This window comes from Passer domesticus, chromosome 4 (genome assembly GCF_036417665.1).
Source record: "Passer domesticus isolate bPasDom1 chromosome 4, bPasDom1.hap1, whole genome shotgun sequence".
Lineage (NCBI taxonomy): Eukaryota > Metazoa > Chordata > Aves > Passeriformes > Passeridae > Passer > Passer domesticus.
The window spans coordinates 48745274-48765543 of NC_087477.1; the positions used below are offsets into that span (position 1 = coordinate 48745274).

Below are 20270 nucleotides of genomic sequence, written 5' to 3' on the forward strand. Positions count from 1 at the left end.
GATATAAAGCATAGGGGTTTCTTCCTCACACTTCAGTATTAACACATTGCTATATATACTGGACATATTTTTCAGTGTATTTTCAGTAAAGAAAAGCATCTATTTCCTTGTATTTGAGATATCAGCCTAAATGATTCATTTGAGGAAAAATTCTTGATGAAACTCTTTAGCACTGAGGTTTGTAATGTGTACAAGGGAACACTTCTTCCAAGCAATCTACTGAAAGACAGCCTTGAATAGGTACAATAGAACAAAACCAGAAATGTTTATTGAAGAAAGATGAAACTAAAGAAATTAAAGAGCTGTGGCTGATGAAAGAATAGTAATTATTGTGGCTTAAAAATGGGTTGATATTGCTTAAAAACACATTTTATTTATAAGTGCAAGATAATCTCATTAGTGGGGGAAATACAGAAAGATCTATAATGTGCTTCCTATCAACACTGAATTCTTTTCAGAGTGAATCAAGAAATACCCCTGAGCAAAAACGCGGTAAGGCCAAATAAGAGACATATGGTTTTCAATTGTTAATTGAGATTAATTAAGAGTGTTAGATTAAAATGAAATTAATTAATTCAGCATTAATTGTCTACACTGTTGTTATTTGCCATCACATCTCTCTGTGAGCGCTCCCTTCAATGCACTTTGAGCACAAGCATTATGCTAAGCATATTAACACACACTGAGTAAAAATTGCTATAAATCTCCATGAAGGTCAGTGTTGTATCTGACCTTTAAAACTCAGAAAACCTTGAGCAAGTTTGTTAGTCACATTTCCTAGGATAAAAGCAGACATTTTGGTATGGCCTACTACGTACCCAATAGACTAATTGTTTTGTGTATTCAGTATTCTGACTCTGAACATTTGCACTTGAAAATGTTGGCACTAATATTATTCTGACCTTGTGTGACTGAATAATCTTTTATTTTTTGGTAATTGCCAATAATATATATGACGCTGCTCTTAACGATCACAAAATATTTTGGCTTTGGGAGATACAGTGTGAATACAAGCTGAGAACAGCTTGAGCTACAAAAACTCTCAAAGGAACTTTTCAGGGTATTGTGATAAAAGCTGAAATTTAAGTTCCACTGCATTAGTAAGTAAAGTATTTGCTTTCCTGTGGGATATAGTTCCCATATTGCCAATATATATTATAATTTATGTGACTAAGCAATCCAACCGATTTGTCAGATTTTTAATGTTATATGTGCTTAGGTTTTTACTATCTATCTCAAATGAAAAACTTCACATGTTAATTTGCATTAAATATGTTATGTTAATTTCATCATAATGAAATAGTAATTTTAGTCTGGGTTTTCGCAATTTTTTAATCTTTTATTCTTCCAGATTTCTAAATACTTCTGTGTAAAAATCCCGGAATAACAGCAACATGTAAAATAGGAAACACTCGTCCTAGGTTTTCCTTTATATGTGTGAAGCAATAAGAGTTTTTCTTGTCAAGAGGATGTGTGTGAAATTTTTACTTCATGAATATCTTTGTGAATATTGAGACATGCACAGATCTAATGCTACCATTCAGCTTGATAACAGAAAAATTGATGAGGCTGGATCCTAAGTGGTGCCAATTATAAAAGTTTATTTAAGGGAGCTTTCAATTATGTAGTTTACTTTTTTGCCTGCCTCTTCAGAGCATACATGGCATAAATGAAACTGCTTATATGGTCACTTAAAATCACCTAGGTTCAGCTCAGCTTCCTAGAAACAGGTGGCACTACTCTTTCCCTTGCTGTGAACCATCCGATTTGTATTTTGAGAAAAAGAAAGGGAATATTAAATGACTGGAACCCATGGAAGGAAGGAAGGAAGGAAGGAAGGAAGGAAGGAAGGAAGGAAGGAAGGAAGGAAGGAAGGAAGGAAGGAAGGAAGGAAGGAAGGAAGGAAGGAAGGAAGGAAGGAAGGAAGGAAGGAAGGAAGGAAGGAAGGAAGGAAGGAAGGAAGGAAGGAAGGAAGGAAGGAAGGAAGGAAGGAAGGAAGGAAGGAAGGAAGGAAGGAAGGAAGGAAGGAAGGAAGGAAGGAAGGAAGGAAGGAAGGAAGGAAGGAAGGAAGGAAGGAAGGAAGGAAGGAAGGAAGGAAGGAAGGAAGGAAGGAAGGAAGGAAGGACCAGTTTACAGAGCTGACAAGCTGTAAGCCAAATGGTGCTACTTTTTCGGTCTGTCTGTCTCTCCTGCGCTGTTAGAGCAGGTGTGGATGAGCTAAAGGGAATGTGCTTGCCCGAGAGGCACACACTGCCCTTCCCAGTGCACACTGCCACACTCCTCGACCTTACTGGGAGCTGTTCAGCCCAGCAGTGTGAAGCTGGCACCAGGCTACTTTGCAAGCTATGCTGGCTTTTTTAACCCCTTGTTTTTCTGCCTCTTTCCTCTGTTGTGCACAGCCAAGGCAGCAGAGGGAGCTCAAAGATTTTGCACGCCAGCAAGAGACCCCGGGAGGCCCGGGCAGAGAAGGGCACTGCCAGGGAATTGCAGCCGCTGCGGAGGGCAGGGCTGGATGTGTTCGGACTCCTTTAAAGCTGCTATGCAGCTTTATGTGTCCCACTATCAGCTGGCAGTTTTAAATACAAGTTATCACTGGCCAGGTTTTACTTTGCACTTGTTGCTTACTTAACCGGTTCTGCTTGCAGTTTGGAAAAAGAGGTATTTTTCAAGAATTTAAAATCCTTTTTGAGTCCATGAATTTGTTCTAATGAGTTAAGACATAGGTACCTGTATTTTAAGAAATACCGTAAATTCAGTTGATAAAATAGTGAAAATTGAAGACATACTGAACTGCAGTGAATTAACTAGGGTTAAAAATTCAATTTGCGAAATAATGCAAGATTGTTTTCATTGTCATTTAAAGGTAGAAAGATTTTCATGTTTTTTAGAAGTTCACCATCAGTGTTATGGAGAAGAAAAGCTAATAAACCACACAATTGAAAGTCCTATCTAGACAAAAGAATTTGCTCTTCTGCAAATACAGATTTGAGTCTCTGAGAGAGCATCTGCTACTGACAATAAGTTGAAGTTTGTTTTGAGCTGTGCCAGTGAATATATTATAAACAAAGCACAAGCATCATGAAGGTCAAGGTTGTGCTTAAATATCCAGTTTTTAAATGCATGAAAATAAGAGAATGAAAAACCTTGTGGTTCTGACCAGGTTTGGTATTTTCTGTAACATATTACATTACCTGGAACTATTTGTTACAGACCAGGTCATTGTCTACCTTGATGGTTTCAATTTGTTTTTGAGGTAACACAGAGCAGAACGTAGTTTGATTATAGAATAGAATATTGTACTAACTTAACTGAGTTGCTCTGAAGAGAAATGTTTATAATTCTCTGATTTTGGAGAGAAAATCCGCTTGAGATGTGAAATTGGTCATCATCTTCCCAAACTCAGGACAATTTTTGTGTATCAACAACTTCAGTTTTGTATATCTTCTTTATATATCAATCGAGTGGCTATTTCTTTGAACTTTACTGACCTTGTGCTCTGTCTCCACTTTTGGACCAGATTCACTCATCCAGACATCAGGAAGTAGCTGTGGAACATTATTCTAATCATGTGGGTATTGCTTAATCCTCTGATTGAACCTGAATAAATCTCTCTAGATGCCCTGCCAATCTGTTTGGGATTTGCAATCTGGAAAGGCCCTCAAATGCAAATTAAAGTAATTTTCTATCTGAAAAAAAACCATCTACCTCTCTCAGTAACATCTATTACTATGTTCCAAGGTAGGTAAAGAACAGGCAGTTGTTAATACCACTTGGAGATAGGGGGCATAAATACTTCACTGTATGATTTTTTTTTTTTTTTTTTGTTTACCTAACTACAGGTCCTTGGTTATGTTACCTTTTTTTTGTAGGTTTTTTTTTTTTTTCTTTTTTGCTATTTCAATTCAGTTCTGTCATTTCAAGTACATATCCTGAATCCTGAAATTGTTTGGATTACAGTGTATTTTATATATTTGGATCTTAAAAAGTCCCACAGTTCTGTCATCTTGGTATTTTAACCCGCTCTGCCCCAAAATTACCGTGTAACTGTTTTCAAAGAGGTATTTTTAACTTTCTTCAAACAAATGTGAAACACTTGTAGAGAGAAGGAATGCCGGTTATCTTCCCACACTAAATTTTAGTGATTACATCTGTACTCCAAGTTACTAACATATGTCTACCTTTTAGTGAGATTATCCTGGGGGTTCTTGTCAATTCGCAGTTCAATATCTAGTTTTTCTACCTTTACAGTCTGACCTCTTCTCCTTATTTTGTTAAAATCTCATCTTTTTGTTACTGTATCATCTGTCTTTCTTTAGTAGACAAATTTTAAGTATATGTACAAAAGCATGCAACCAACTTCTTTTTATTCCAGATTTTATATACCAGTTCAAAGTTTTAGTAATTTCTATTATTTCAGTGCAATATGGAAGAAGGACTTTCAAAACAAAGTATATATCTCAGTATACACTGTATATGATGAAATTAAAAAAAATATTATTAACAAAGTTGCTTAATGAATTCGCACTTTTGAGGTTTTAGGATGGTGGAACATTATTGAAACTAATATCTATCTAATAATTATTTCATTGCAACTGTCAAATAAAAGGTAGAAATAATTAAAGAAAACTAAACTTCTAGCCTTGGCTTTACTTTTACTTGAATGTAATGGTATAATGATGAAATCTTTTGTTAGGGAAAAAAAATCAATTGCCAAATTAGGAATTCTCACTTTCCATTCTCATAAGGTGATTTTCTTCTTCGCTGAGTTCCAGGTGAAGAGAAGCCCTAGCTCGCTTTAGAGCTCATGGAACATATTTCATTTGAACTTCAAACATTGACTAAGTTAAAAGTATCTTACCATGGTTGTTTCTGCAATGGATCCAAAGCTGTTTATAAATATGTTGCATGTGACATTAACTGGAGGACCTGCAAAAGAGAAAAAAACCCCACCAGTCCCTGTTCCAGAATTACTGCTTATTGATTGATTATTCAATATAGAGCATTATAAACAATATTTACTAACTTTGGAAGAAATAATGCTACATTCACAACTAATTTAATGCATAATTAAATTGAGTGGTTTCTAATAATTTTCTTTTGATTCTTCTCAAAGGTACACTACTTATCTGACCACATTTAGCAATTTAAAAAAAACCCACAGAAACAGAGTTTAGTATAAACCTACACACATGCTTCTCTACAAAAAATGAAAAAAAAACCCCATCCCATTTGTAATATAGAGTAAAAATATTTTATGTGTATTTCAGTGAGAATGCATGTCACTTCTCATAACAATTAGGGGGAAAGCGACTTTCTTCACTCAAGGCAGCATCTACCTTCAATGTTATCTGTCATCACTGGGAAAAGAAATGCATTATTGCTGCTCTTATCTCTACTGCTTACAAGAAAGTAATTTAGATTCTATTCCCACTTCTCCTAAATTCACAAAATGTTTGAGTCCATTTATAACTGAATTCTTTGTTACCATGGGCCCTCAGTCAACTGTTGTTTTGTCTTATCTTGCATTTTGAAGAATCAATAGTGGCACAGCAGTCATTGCGATAACTGAACAAGGAATTGCCTCTTCATGGAAAAGGGTTTAAATGATTTTCCAGAATTCACTTTAAAAATGTCATTGTGGAAAAGCATGCTGATTTTTCCATTATTCCTTATCAATTTCAGTCTGTGGCCAATAGAAACAAGGTTTTTTCCATCTCCAGTTTTTTTTTTTCGTTATCTTCCTACAACTCAATATTCCTATATCAATAAACCACTTCAGCATTGGAGAACCTGGATTCTTTTTGTAGTTGTAAGCAGTCTAACAATGAGAGATCTGTATCTGGAAAATGAAGACTGGTCTTATAAACCTTTAAGCAATATTTCTTTTTTAGTATTACTGAAGAAGAAACTCCTTTGCCACTACTGGTGGATTGCAACTAGCAAAATCTAACATGACCAATAGATTTCACATTAAATACTTGAAGAATCAGAATGTCCATTAAAAATTCTCCCAGTAGGACAGAACTTGGAACATCCAGCTTTCTTTCCTGACAGCAAAAATTGTTTTGAAGTCCTGTACAACCCTTCCAACAAAACACTTCTACACATAATTCAGTCTTTGCAATACACAAGACTACCCCTATGGAGCAGAATTCTCAGGTAAGGAGGTGGCACTTGCAGTCACTTTGGTAGTTAATTATTTAGAGTTGTTGACTATATCCAGTACTTCTGAGAATTCAGTAAAAGCTTTACATGCTCAAGTCCTGAAAAGAATCAAGGGAAAAAGGAAAAGCAGGGACTATGAATGAAGGCGGCTGTCAGGGAGAAAATGGTACTTCTTGCCCATATTAGTCATGTGTTTGCAAAGCAGCAGCTTTTCTTTCAAACACTTTTGAAAACAGGTTTTAGTACCTGCTATCCTTTCAAATTTGATGTGATGCTATCTTGTTTAACATAGTACTATACTTTAAAATATGTTTGCTTTATCAACATAGTTACTTATATTAAGAAAAAAGCTCCAAATCACTACAGTGCTGATGCCTAATTTCAAATTACAATAAAATAGTTAATAGCTAGTTAAAAGGGCACAAAAGTAGAAGCTAAAAGTAGCCTCTAAATACTTTAGAGTTAACTCAAAGGCACTGTGCTGAGAGTAAAATGAACTTCCCAGAATATAGTCACAAAGAATCATGAATGAGAAGCTGTAAAAGCTGGAAGTCATATTCCAACACAGGAATTCGGGCAAGTTGAACATAGATTAAAGAGAGGCAGAAAAGAAATAGAGCTAAAACTCACTAGAGACAGAAAAGCTAACAATGATCGCTATCTACAAGAATTAAAAATAGAATCCTGCCAAGATCTGAAAGCTGAAAGGAGATGATTAAGGTATAAAAGTATCCATGGAAGTGAAGAAGGTCAGAGCAGAAAAGCCAAATGAAGCCTTTGTAGCAGCATTTGTCTCCAATTGCTGGCGGTGTCAAATACTAGAGCCATTCTGCTGGAATTTTGTATGAAAACTGTAGAAGACATTTCAGACCATGTGAACAGGAACAAACTGAGCGGCTGAGGTGATATAAATCCAGACATTATAAAAATATTTTCAGAATTGTGGAAATACAATTCACTGTAAGTCAGCTGTCACCTGTGTCAATTTTGTAACCAGTGGAAATGTGTTCCATGTTCTGCAAGTATAACTTGAATCAAAAAAAACCCCCCAGATTTCAGGTATGATGGTGGGGGACATGAAAATGAACTTTATCACTGCAAACCTTATCTCTGCACCATCCAAACTGGTAGAAATAATGAGAACTTTTATAAAAAAGAAATACAGATTAATATTACATAAAAATACACTATATTAATTAATATATTTAATATATTAGGGAGAAAGACATCAAAAAGTAAAAAAGGATAAAAAATTATATGAAAATCTGCCACACAAAATCAGCTTAAGTAGAAAACACCAGAAAAGGTATACAGTAGGCAGTAATCTGAAAATACACAAATTTGTAAAGATCAAAAGGTGGTAATACTTCATGTCTTAGTATGTCACATGGCAATAAAATCAGTCAAATAATCAGCAAATCTAAAGCAAACAAAAGTATTCTTTTTATTCTTTTTATTATTTTTTATTATATTTTATTATTTTTTATTTACTCTTTGTCCAAAAAACAAAGGTTTTATTGCCAGAAAGTAATGAAAAAGCCAAAATTACAAACAACTTCCAGCTGAGATCAGGAGAGCATATGTAACTAATTTTTAAATTTTTTTTCAATTAAATCCTGGCTTCTAAACTAATGATTGCTGAAAAATTTTTGCCAATAGTAGGGCAAGTAATACTTTGCATTTTCCTATGTAAATGCCCAAATTTTTAATTCAATATTTAAAATTTTTACATTTAGGTTGCATAATTGTGTTCAAATTTAAAAGGCAATGAAGTATTTTCCATACTTGAAGGAATGCGTATCATCTGCAAAGTGGATACTGAGTAAGAGAAGCACTCTACTATAGGTTTGTAACTCTAGGTATGTAACAGCAAAAAAAAAAAATGCAGCTGGAATAACAGTTTTACAATGATTCTCAATTTCCTGATGTATTTCATAGCTGAATAAACACCATGTCTTCTCTATTATATTTTTTGAACAAGAACTCATATGCAGTATTCCATATCCAAAAGCAGACCACAAAGACAAAATACATATTATTGTCTTCTTGACCAAGATTAATTATGAATAAAATCAGTAATTAAAAATCTTGTCTGCATAGGAATCTTACTGGAACAAAAAATTATTTAAAATTGATGTGTGAGTTATCTTATTATTACTTACCTTCTTTCTTTTATGATATCACCAATTTAAAACCTCAAAAAGGCATTAAGCCCCAGCACTTCTTGTAGGAGTAATAAAACTAACCAAAAAGTGGCAAAGTCACTTAAGGAGATACTTGTTTTCAGTGGTAGGTCTGAATCATTCTGGGCAGATCTGTTCAAACTGCATAGCTGTCCAGAAGATTTAGAATGTGCACTTTTTGAAAAGGAACAACGTCAAATTAAGTTGTGTCTCTTTAAGTTTCAATAGTTACAAAACAAAGCTCTAAATCCTTTGAATTGTACTTTCAAGAAGTACTGCATTTAATTTCATAATCTCTAAACCATCTGCCTGTTCTTCACTGTTGCCCCATCAGAAGATTGTGATTGGATGCTGTCCATGACAAACTATAAAATTCAATCCCCAAATCATACAGAGACGTGTTTGAAATTCCAGTGCATGTTTATAATTTCCTGAGAAATATCAGCACCAATAACTTAAAAAGGAGCAAAACATTTCCAGCTGCAGTAAAGCCTGGCTAACAAGTTTATATATACACAACCAACTGTTTATAGTTTGCTGATGAGGAAGTAATCTGACAAATCTCTTTCATGGTCCTTATGAATCAGACTGAGCAAATTCTGGTAAAACCAGCACATGGCAGTGGATTTAGAGTCAAAACCATTTAAGTTTCTGGAACTTGGAGATGTCAAAAAATTATAACATTTCTTGTTGAATAAGAATTAAGATGGAAAGGCAGTGACAGATGACTTAGAGGAGAAAGCACTGGCAGCTTGAAGGAAATTTTTTCTAGTAAGCATGGAGTAAAGCCTTTTATGAGGCTTATGTGAAATATTAGAGCTAAGAGAATCTCTTGGACTCAAGAAGATAGGCATAGGACAAAGCAACTAAAGCAAAGTAAGAATAATATAATTTTTAATCACAATAGGTTTGCTCTTTCAAAACTTTATTTATATTCTGGGTAATTTAAAGACTGATACCATGGTTAAAAATTCAGTAACAGAGTTAAATATGGTTCCACTATAACACTGTGGAATGTGTCCTTTTTTCAGAAAGAAGAGTAGTCAAATTTACCCAGATTGCCCAGACTATAATGGATGGCCTTTGTCTGTATGATACTTTGCATATTCATATAAAAATATGCTTTGTGTAATCCTTCATTAAATACTCTAATGTGCCTGAATGTGGATAATATGCTAAGACCCTCAGATGTAGTCATTCCATTTGCAAACAATTTCAGCCTTTGAATCTGCTTTAATTGAATCTCCTTTGTGACAAGTGCGTAAAAGACAAAATTCCATGTGTTGAGAATTTACAATTTCATTGGAGAACTGAGAACAGGGAAAAGAACAAGAGGAAAGACTTTTGTCATTTCAAGGCACAAATGGGGCTCAGGAAGGAGGAATATGATTTGGTGGTAGAATTGGTAACTAAGATAAGCTGTCTTGAGTTTGATGGTCAATGTCATTAACATAGTCTTTAGAACCAGACAGATATGAAGATTTGGCCAATCTTTCACAGAGCTTACTTTCCGTAATGATTCATGCTATGGCAATCCAAGGTGGGAATCTGAATCCATCAGTAAGCATTTCAGGAAAGGAAAGAAACTAACAAATCATATCAGACAACTCAAATCTAAGAACAAGGTATATTTACGAAAGGCCTGCAATTGGGCAGCTGTGAAAGTGGCAGGTGTAGGGCGTATTGCTACTGAAATGAACTGCCACACATGCAAAAGAAAGGCAAAAGAAGGCACCTTTTTTTTTTTTAAGTGAATGTACCCCTTAGTTTTCATATTTGTTTCCAAAATTTCATTTTTGTGAGCAGTAATACTAACAGACTGAAAATCTGAATGTTTAGTTATGAAATTACCTTTGAAATTTGGTCTGATCCTCGCATCATAGCCTGACATCCTGCCCATTAGCTTATCCAGGAAATCAGATGGTGACATTGGCATGCTACGAGATCTTGCACTGTCTGTTTCCTTTGTGGCTACCAAGCTAACAGCAAGGAAAAACAAACAAACAAACAAACAAACAAAAATTTGTTAGAAGTTTTGTTAGCAAAACTTTGATTTTATTTAATCACAGTTCATTTTTGTAGGAACAGGAAATCAGGAAAGCTAAGACAGTCTTTCAAGCTAGTTAATGCTTCAAAAATAGTAGAAGTAAAGAAAATGAAACAGAAAGTTCTCTCTATATCTCTCATTTAATGCATAAATTTTATTTTGCTCTTCTGCACAGGTATAGGTTACTTCCTCAGAACTTCTGAAGATTAATAACACTTTCAGTAAGCACAAATCAATATCATTATCACAGAGTTAAATAATGTAATCTACAGAAGTAGCTGTGAATGTGGAGTGTCGTATTTTGGAGTCTATTCTGAGATTGATCTATTTTAACTGGGAGTGCTGTGAGAGATATCTGGATCAGAAAAAAAAAAAAAGTACTGAGGACTTGATTAGAGTAGTACTACTATCCCCAATCTTTCTTTTATGTTGATAGGTAACCGTAATAAAACACATCAGTCTCTTGGAAGATGATATTTAACATTGTCTTAGTTTCATTTTCTGTTAAAACAGAAGTGACTGTTACAGTGAGTAAAATAAAACAAAAACAAACAACCAAAATCCTAATGACTTATTCAAAAAACTATTTTAGGGCAAACTTTTCTACTTAGAGCCACATGGCAAGCTGTAGCCATCTCCTACAGCTTCCTCTTTATATGCATGCAGAACTCTCACTGACATTCTAAAGTGTGTTCTGCATGTGCTAAGAGAGCAGAGTAGTGGCCCTGTGATCAGCCTTGGCACCCAAACAAAAAGTCTTTGTTTTGTGGAACAGCTCTTACTTGAGTGCTGTCTAACACACTTGCAAAATAAAACAGTCAGAAAATACATAAATTTTGGGTAATATTGTGATACACAGTGCAATTGAAACCATTTATGGCTCTTGGAGTCTCAAAAAAGATAAAGTGCTTTGTGTGTTTGTGCTGAATTCAAGTAAAAAAACCTTTACAGAAGGACTTAAATCTCTTTTACTTACCCAATTCATTGTCTCCATATCAATTCACTCTTTTAGAACTACTTAAGCATATTTTTGTTTAGATGTAAACACAGGGAATAATGTAAAGCCTTTAGGAATTTTCTGACTCATACAAAACCCATGCTAAATTTTGCTTCTTAACAATGGATGGAATATCAAAATTGAAAAATTCCATAGAGGTATATATGTATGCAGTGGCCATGTGGAGTGCAGACTGAGAATGTAATTTCTTTCTTTCCAAGACCCTTTTACTCTGTAAGTTAAAAGTTACAGTTTTATAGAAATTTCCATTTAGGTCTGCTAAAATTTTTGTCTTCAGTTTTGAAATTTGGATTTATTATCTCAAATAAAAAAAGAGTTCATATTAGTCCTTGAGGGTTACAAATTTGGGCATACACAGAATATGAACATACAAGCCTCTAGAATGCTATGATTTGCTCATATTTTAATTAAAATGTAAATGAAGTCTTTTAGTTGTAATATTAAATCAGAAAGTTAATTTTAAGTTTATTCGCTTAGCAAGTGTTTATTCTATGTGTAACTTGATTTGTATATTCGTAAATTGTTAAATTGTTGGATATTTCTAAATTGTTTTGAATATTTTGGTATCTCTTACAGTAAAAAATGATTCTTTACTCTCTTTCAATAGCTAACCTAGTTCTTTTATTTCTTCCCGTAGCTTCAGAATGTATTTCCATTTCTGAGAAAGTATTCAACAAATTCTTTTTATAGTTCAGTTTGAAATTATCCTATTGCCATAATTTTCATTATCATTCTGAATGGATCTGATTCATCACATTATTAAAACTTATAATGATTACTGTTTCTGTAAAACATCACTAATGTCTATAAAGCAAATGAAATACAAGACTCAGGTTACCCTTTGCTGGGTATTATCTACTTGGAAGGCAGGAGAAGCAAGTTACTGTGTGTATACACTTAGTATATACACTTAAACACTTAGATTTCTTTCTAGTAGTGTTCTGTAAGGAATTTATATTTCTATTCTTTAGGTATATGACATATCTATACTATGGGATAGACAATCTTATATTTTTGTTATTAATATACATAAATTATCCAGAACTCAAGTATAGAAAGGCCCATTGTTTGCTTGAATATCAATTGTTGGAAAGGAATAATTTGTTTCTTTGCTCTTTTTTTACTTCATTGCTTTTTTTTTTGTAAATCTTTCTTTGTTGTACTTGTAGCTCTTGCTTTGCCATGGAATAAAGTAATTTGAAATTAGGGTAACTAATGGTAACTGAAAAAAATAATAATTGCTGTGACTATGGATTTTCTCAAAGTGACATTTACCTATTCATATGATGGCATCATTAATATTTGCTTTCATTAGTCAATTGTAAGTTTCAGAGTATCTTGAATAATTTAATGCCTGCTTATCAAAAGAATATATTCAGCATAATTAATATCTTTTGTATAAACAAGTTTTATCTCAAAAGTCAGTTGTAATTTGTAACTAAATATTTCTTCAAGGAATGTTTTCCCTTTTACTAATCTTGGGGTGTAATGAGAAAAAGCTGTTTGAGTTCTGCAAAGTTCTGCCCTTTTGATTTGACTTTTATTGAAAATATGTATTTCAAGAATAGTCTTGGACAAATAAAACTTTCATCAGTCAAAGCTGACATGTGGAATACTCTTCCAGTTAAAAAGGAGCTAGACCAAATATTGTGGTAAAACCTGAGTAAAGCACTGGATTTTAGGAAGTGATTTTCTGTTTCCAGATTAATATAAAAATTTACTCTGCATGGTAAGGGCTCTTCAGTTTTATTGTACCCTGCCTCTGAAAGTTAGGCCTCTGGCTGAGGGGTTAGAGGAGGGTATAGTCCTTCAATGAACTAAGAATTGAGCTCCTTTTAGTGTTAATAATGCACATAGCTTCATCCTCGATACACAACTATTGCATAAGTCCAGGAATGGCTTTGCGTGCCTCCAGAGGGAATTCATTCTGACCTGTCACAGTTCTTTAAAGAATTTGTGCATGCATTTTCTAACAGGCAGAATTATAGGAGTCTAATATCAGCAAGAATTTTAATATCAACAAGGTACAATGAATTTGTGTTGAATATAAAGTCATTATATGACTTTAAATTACTGAGAAAGAAAGCTGTACACTTTTTCAGAGGTACAAGCTTCCATTGCTATAGTCTTTTGTTGGAGAGAGATTATAAGCTGACTGTCTTCTGGTCTGTTCATATTTTATGAGGAAAAGTTACCAACAAGAATGCCCTCCCTGGCAGTGGTTCTGAGTTGTTCCTGTGAGCTATTGGCAAATATTACTTATATCAGTTATAAGGATTTTCCAGTTTCAGACATAGAACAGTACATGACTTAAATTTCCTGGATGTATCCTGAACATCTTTAAAATGTAAATTAAGCCTTCAAAAACAATTGAAAAGAATTTTCATAACTGAAGTTGTGGACAAGAATCAAGAAAAAAATTGAAAATGTCACAAGATACACTCAAAAATGATTTGTGATCAGACAAGTTTACACCATCAAAACTTAGGGTAAGAATTTTTATTTCAAATAAGCTGTCATACAACACCAGACAAGATAAGAAAATTAGAATCACAAGGACTATAGTTACTCCTGTCTCTGGTCTATTCTGTCCATTAACCTTTTTTATTTTTTCACCTAAAATCTGAGAACAGATGAGCTTTGCATCAATGCCTTGAAGCCTGTCAAGTTGAAATTTCAATCACTGAGATAGAAAACTCTCCTAAATAACAGGTACTTTACCTACAAAAAGTCATGTTTGAATCAGAAACTGTTACATCAAGCTGAAGATATTTCAAGTGGGATATAAATGTTAGAGAGTAAGAAGTAGTCTGACACAGACAAGATGCAGCTTCTCTAGATCAACTACTACATCCTAAATTTGAGAAAATAAGCTATTTGTAAGAATGGTGTTTAGCAATGCCATCTATAATCTGGAAAGAAAATGCAAAGCAGTTGATGGTTTAAAACGAAGAAATGCAAAAAGAATTGACAGAGACATAATGTCTGATGGTGTGAAGAAAACAACCTCTTTCTCAGAGTCATCTCATTTAAGTAGGAGAGTTTAAATCAATTAAAGAAAGGATATTAAGAGAGGCATGAACTGTGAACGTGGGCGAGTTGGAGAAAGCAGTGAAGAAGGACTCAGAATTCCTCAAATAACTCAGCACTGTAGTGGTGAAGATCTCAGTGCACTACTGTGTTGTCCAGTGGTGCAGAAAGATTGAAAGAGTAGAAGCATGAAGGTCACTTATTATTTTATACGATATTAATGAGACCAGTTCTGGGATGTTGAATCAAATTCCATGTCTGAGTTTTAAAAGGACATTAAAGCATTTGGAAAGGTACTGAACAAAGCCACTAAACCATGACCTGAGAGTTAGGGAAATTTGCTTCAAGTAAGAGACTTTAGGAGCTTAATCTTCTTAGTTTATCAAAAAGAAAAATGGAAAAAATAGCTTGCTTGAAGTTATAAATATCTCAAGGCAGCAGAAAATGCTGGACATTTACCTAAAGAATAAAGGCAGAAGAAAAACCAATGAGAGTTGGACAAATTCAAATAGGAATTTGGTCACACTATTTAATAACTTATCAGAAGATCAGAATGTACCAACTAAGGCAATACAGCTTTCTGGAAGAAAGAATTTAATAAAATATAAGGTATTGTTCTTCATATATGGCTAGCTTGGTGCACAGGAATGAGTTCTGATATATAGAAAAGCAGGCTAAATTCAAATTAAACATTACAAATCTCATGCAGAAATCTTCAGACTGTCAAAAGGCACTTGATTTACTTGAGGAGCTTAAGGAAGGAAAGCAATGGGCATACTTCCAGGTGTGAAATGATGTCTTCTCAGGGTCCTTCTACACAGGGGTTGGGTTGCGGGCTTGCAGTTACTGTAATGAGGTTTGAAAGTTACAGCTGTAATGTTGGCTTATCTTGCTCAATTCCTTTCACAGCTGGATATTTGACTTACTAAGCAGTTGTATGAGCATCAGCTCCTTGCACAGTAGGAACTTGAGCTCCGGAATGGAAAGCGTACTTGAGCTGCCCATAAACTAGAAGAAGCTTAAAGAATCAGAGGTTGACCACAACTAGGAAAAAGAGAGGCAAATATTCTGTCTATGACACGCACCTGCAAAGAATAAAGAATTGTAAGCTTAACTATAACATTGCCATGAAAAAAAATGGATGTGAAGTTGCCAGGAATAAATTTAGATCAAAATTAAAATACTTTCAACCACTGAAACACTTCACTTATGGAATAGCTTAACACTTTGAGCAGAGATAGATAGCCCTGGGTGTTTCAAGGTGGATCTAGGCCTCAGGTTGCTGTAACATGTATGACTGTGATTGCAGGTGGGGGGATTCAGCTATTTTTTAATCCTCTGCTGAGAATATGTTTACATTATTATTGATTCTTTTATGTTTTTAAAATATTTGCTGCTACAGAAGTCTGAAACAAAATATTGTTAACACAGCTATGCAGCCAGAGCATCAAAATCTGCAGAATTTAAATGGGGGGTCTCATCTATCAGCTGGCAATTTAGCTGCCAAGATAAAGCATGGGTCATCAATCTGTGCTCCTGGAATGTCTATTTAAAGTAGGAATGTTTGTGAGAGAACATCTTTCTCTTCTCTTCCTCCAAAATAAAATTATTGGAAAAAACTCTTCGAAGGGCATGTACAATCCCCACAAATGTTTCCTTCTCTAAAACATTTAAGGCTGAAAAAGTCAGATTGCTTTCTCATGTCTTTTTTTTTTCTGAAGAGCTACTGCGTTCTACCTGCAAGTTGCGTCTATCTATCCTAACCTTCTGCACATTTTTACCAAAGCACAAACGAGGAAAAGAAACTTTACATATGAATGTGCTTTATACAAACTATATTTTAAAAAACATATTTTCAAATGTAATTTCAGGCCTACTACATTTGAGACTTATAATTTTTGTACTGTAGAAAGTGCTGTTTTTTACTGATTTCCCTCATTTAAACATTCATCTTCAATGTGGGTTATTAAAAAAAAATGTTTTCAGTGTGTGGTTTCAGCCTTGAAAAATTTATATTTGTTTGAAAATATTGAAGAAATACAGTAATGGACTACCACCAGCATTTCTATAAAAAAAATTGTATCACTCCAGAAGGGCTTAATAAGAACAGTATAGACAAAAGAGAAGGAAGAAATTACATCTTACACCATTTGCTGAGTCTTCGTGTTTTGTTGCTGGTACAGGGAGGTTACAGAGATAAAGAAAGAATATGGTATGCTGTAATTATACCTTCCACTGGAAGCTTCCTAGAGAGATGTTTCCATGTCCAGTTTAGGACAATCCACTCATTTATCCAAATTAGCCTGTGTGTAGTCTCCAGATTCTCACAGACTTGCCTTTGAACAAAATTGATACAAATTATCTTTGAATTATATGGTAAGTTCATTTTCTGCCTTCCATACATAAACTACTGATGCACTCTTTCTTGAAAATTTTACATCAACACCAGTCGTTGGGGATCCTTTTCATCTGATCATAAGCTACTAATTTTGTCTAAAACATGCTCCATTTTAGTCATTTACAGAGGTAGAATGTTTGCATTTCATTTTACAATGCTACAGTGCCACTACACACGTTGTGATGGTCCAGTAGATCTTTCATTTCATTATTTAACTTATTCTCTGAGACAGCAAGTGTGGCCAAACCCCTGGAGCAATTGGATGTTGTGTTTGTGGTCCATTCTCTCCAGCTGATGTTTGAATGTTTTTAATGCACTTCATATGAAAATGTTTCCCAGAGAAATTCAAAGAAAGTAATTACACCCTTAGAAGGAAAGCAAAAACTGCAGCCAATGTGTATTTAATTGCATCTCACATACATTACTACACAAAAGCATTTCAGTAAATTAGTCTAGTGCTACTTATTCATTGGTTCACCAGCAATAGTTAGGTGAATTAATCTCATGACTAGTCTCCTTGATTCTATAGCTGTAAGCTATGATGATAGAATTCTTCAGCTTTTAAAACAAAAAATATTCAGTGTAACCATGTAATTAAAGAGGTCTGCTAGAAATGAAATCCTCTAATTGGTGGTGTAGGAGTATCTGACAGTGTCTTGCATTTTGAAAACTTTAGCAATAAGATTTTGTGCTATGAAGAAAGCATTCAAAGCCTCTTCTGAGCAATACAAACCTTCATCAAATACATTTGGTAGAATTAATGGGGAAAGCAAACTTTTAATTTGATGAGGTCAGAAGCATTTTTGTAATGGTACAAAAAATGGCTTTTTTGTAATGATAATTTCTCTAACTATCTGATCTACTAATTTAGTAGGTAAAGGACTAACGAGATCAGAGTTTATAGTAAGCAGAATTTGCACGCATTAGTCAAGATGTACCTAAACCTTAACAAAAATATCTTTTTGAGGGTACAATGTTCCAGCATGTGACAACTTAAAATGAAAAACAAGAAATATAACAAAACAAAGAAATATAGAAGAATGATTACTGAAGGCCTCAAACCTAATTTATTTGATTTTTGGGGATAAGGCTAAGGTTTTTCCAAATTTTTGCACAGTTATCACTGAAATGCATTTGTTCAGTTAAGTGGCATGACACAGATATTCTTTTGAGGTGTGATATGTTTAAACTGACTAACTGAGATAGCTGTGTCAGAAAAGAGATACAAGTCGCTGTGTTTTACTGCAACAAAGAATTTTAAATTTTGAAACCTTGAAGATTAGCAAATATTGTGGAGTGGGAGTTCAGAAGACAGGATAAAAATTTTTTTAGCAATTATTTTTTAAATTTCAATAAAATTTAAACCCAACCTCTTTACTGAAAATTAAAATGCTTCATAGAAAATAAAAGACAAAAATACTTTTCTGATTGGAGGCTCTTCATCAGAAATATTTATTTATGAAAATCCAGGGCCATTCTGGAAAGCCAGGAGCTATGTCAGGAGGTCACAGCTGCGTGGATCCAGTACTGAAAGTGACATATTAAATAATCTATCACTGCTGCTCCATTCTAGCTCACACAGAGATACTTTCTTCTGAGAAACAAAACAAAATACAAAATTCATCTCCATCTCTGAATTATCCTTGGAAGACAAGCTCTTTTCATTATCTGTATTGTGAACTCAGGGTATCTGAACTCCTAGTTTAGATGCCTGAATTAGAGAATGTTACCTTCTACCATTCAAGGTTAATTCAAGGAGATAATTTTCTTCCAACTCCTTTGTATTCCATTATGAAAATAACTCTATTTGAATAATGATTTATTGGTGAATAAATTAATTTCATTCTGAGGAACAAAAAAATTTCCTATGGTGAAAAATAGTGGAACAGGGTGGCATATAATAAAGCCAAAGATAGTAAATGACAGAGAAAGAATTAAGTTTGCAATGTGTTAACAAAGACTGAGATTGCAAGTGCATTTCTTTGTATTTCTGCTAAAACTTACAATAATGTGTTTCTTGCTAATTAAAGATGAAATCTCTTTTACTTGTTGTAGGTCATAAAATTGACAGCTCCTTGTGCAAAGAAAATGCAGATTTTCATATCCTGCAATGTTTTAGATAATACTAATTTTATCAGAACAAACAAGAATTCTTAACTCATGTTTGCCAGAGTGTCATATCAACTAAGAGAAGCAGAAACATTGTATCACCAACACTTTAGAAAGGTATTTTTCTAAGAAAAACCCTCAAGAAAATTGGAAATATTTTGTGTAAAATTTAGCTTTTCTACTGATTTTTCTCAGCTGCAGAGATTAGTGGAGTTGCATCAAGACATTTTCAGCCAAGTAGCAATACTTATGTGCAACAAAGAAAACCCCTTTCCATTTTAAGTTCACTAAATATTTATTCTTTATTATTTTATGGCTGTAAATGAAAGCTACATTAAATATACGGGGGATTGCATTTCAATGCAACTATTAGAAAAATATTTTCTTTTAGATTTGAATATTTTTTCTGATTCAGCTACAGAATTCACATTAAATTTTAGCACTTCTGTAGCTTAGGCAATGGTTATAAGCATTTTTTCATATTTCTGATACCTGATGCCTTTAAGGTGACATATTTTTTTTTTGCATTTATTGATACTGTTGAGAATTCCTCCAGTTCTACAGTCTTCCTCTAGTCATGTTTGTCATGGAAGTAAAATAGCTTGGTAAAGTAAACACATGTTTAACATATGCTAACATAAAGTGCATAAATTATGGACTATAGTTTCAAAAACTTTGTATTGCTGTAGAACATTTCAGCTTATAACAGAGAGAAAAAAAACAGAAAAATGTGATTTGAAGTCTTCTGATTAAGTCACTCTGTCATGATCACCATTGTAATATATTATAGTCTAGATAATGTTAAATTTATATCAATTTTTTTTTGTTTGTGACTTGGTACATACATATAAGCACAATGTTTTGCACCTTCCTTAGGGAAAAAATCCCTTAGGGTAAAAGAAGGAAACTAATTTGTCAGCATTCTTCATAATCTTATGGGCAAGGCTTTCTATCTTCATTAAAATATGCATTAAGCAAATTGCAGGTTGTCTCTGTAATTTTGCCTGGCTGTATATAACAAGTTTATTGTTTCCAGTTTCAGCAATGCAACATATGATTTAATTTTTTTTTATGAATTAGGTTTGTTCTGATTATTTTTCATTGTTTTCCCAGAAGCACCTATTTAATATTCTTTTAGCCTGCTGTATAGACTATTTTTATAAATGATCTAAACTCAGGTCTTAGTTTCTTGCCATTTTTAATTTATTCAGCCTACTTTTGGGGAAAGAAAAAGCTAACTCAAAGAGGAGCAGAGTATATTTCAAATACTCAAATTCTGACAAATCTCTCACTCTTCCAAAGACCTAATAAATGAGTTTA

The 20270-nt window shown here is 33.8% G+C and overlaps 1 protein-coding gene and 1 long non-coding RNA gene across 8 annotated transcripts in view; one reads left to right on the plus strand and one right to left on the minus strand.

The window, feature by feature from the left end:
- The window catches only part of GLRA3 (glycine receptor alpha 3), an 82695-nt gene that overhangs the window by 50880 nt on the left and 11545 nt on the right, over window positions 1-20270 (minus strand). For all 4 annotated transcript variants that reach the window (XM_064417736.1, XM_064417734.1, XM_064417733.1 and 1 more), the window contains exons 2-3: window positions 10200-10327; window positions 4859-4926 (exon numbers count right to left, since the gene is read on the minus strand). In XM_064417736.1, coding sequence (XP_064273806.1) covers window positions 4859-4926; window positions 10200-10327 — 196 coding nt within the window. The remainder of the gene's footprint in view (window positions 1-4858; window positions 4927-10199; window positions 10328-20270) is intronic.
- On the plus strand, window positions 2071-17303 carry LOC135299174 (uncharacterized). 4 transcript variants are annotated; one of them, XR_010361221.1, is made up of 6 exons: window positions 2071-2148; window positions 3518-3738; window positions 7902-8024; window positions 10571-10616; window positions 14047-15052; window positions 15353-17303. It is a non-coding gene; the product is annotated as an uncharacterized LOC135299174 (long non-coding RNA). The 4 variants fall into 4 exon arrangements; XR_010361223.1 differs by having other exon boundaries at window positions 14047-14125; XR_010361220.1 differs by having other exon boundaries at window positions 14047-17303.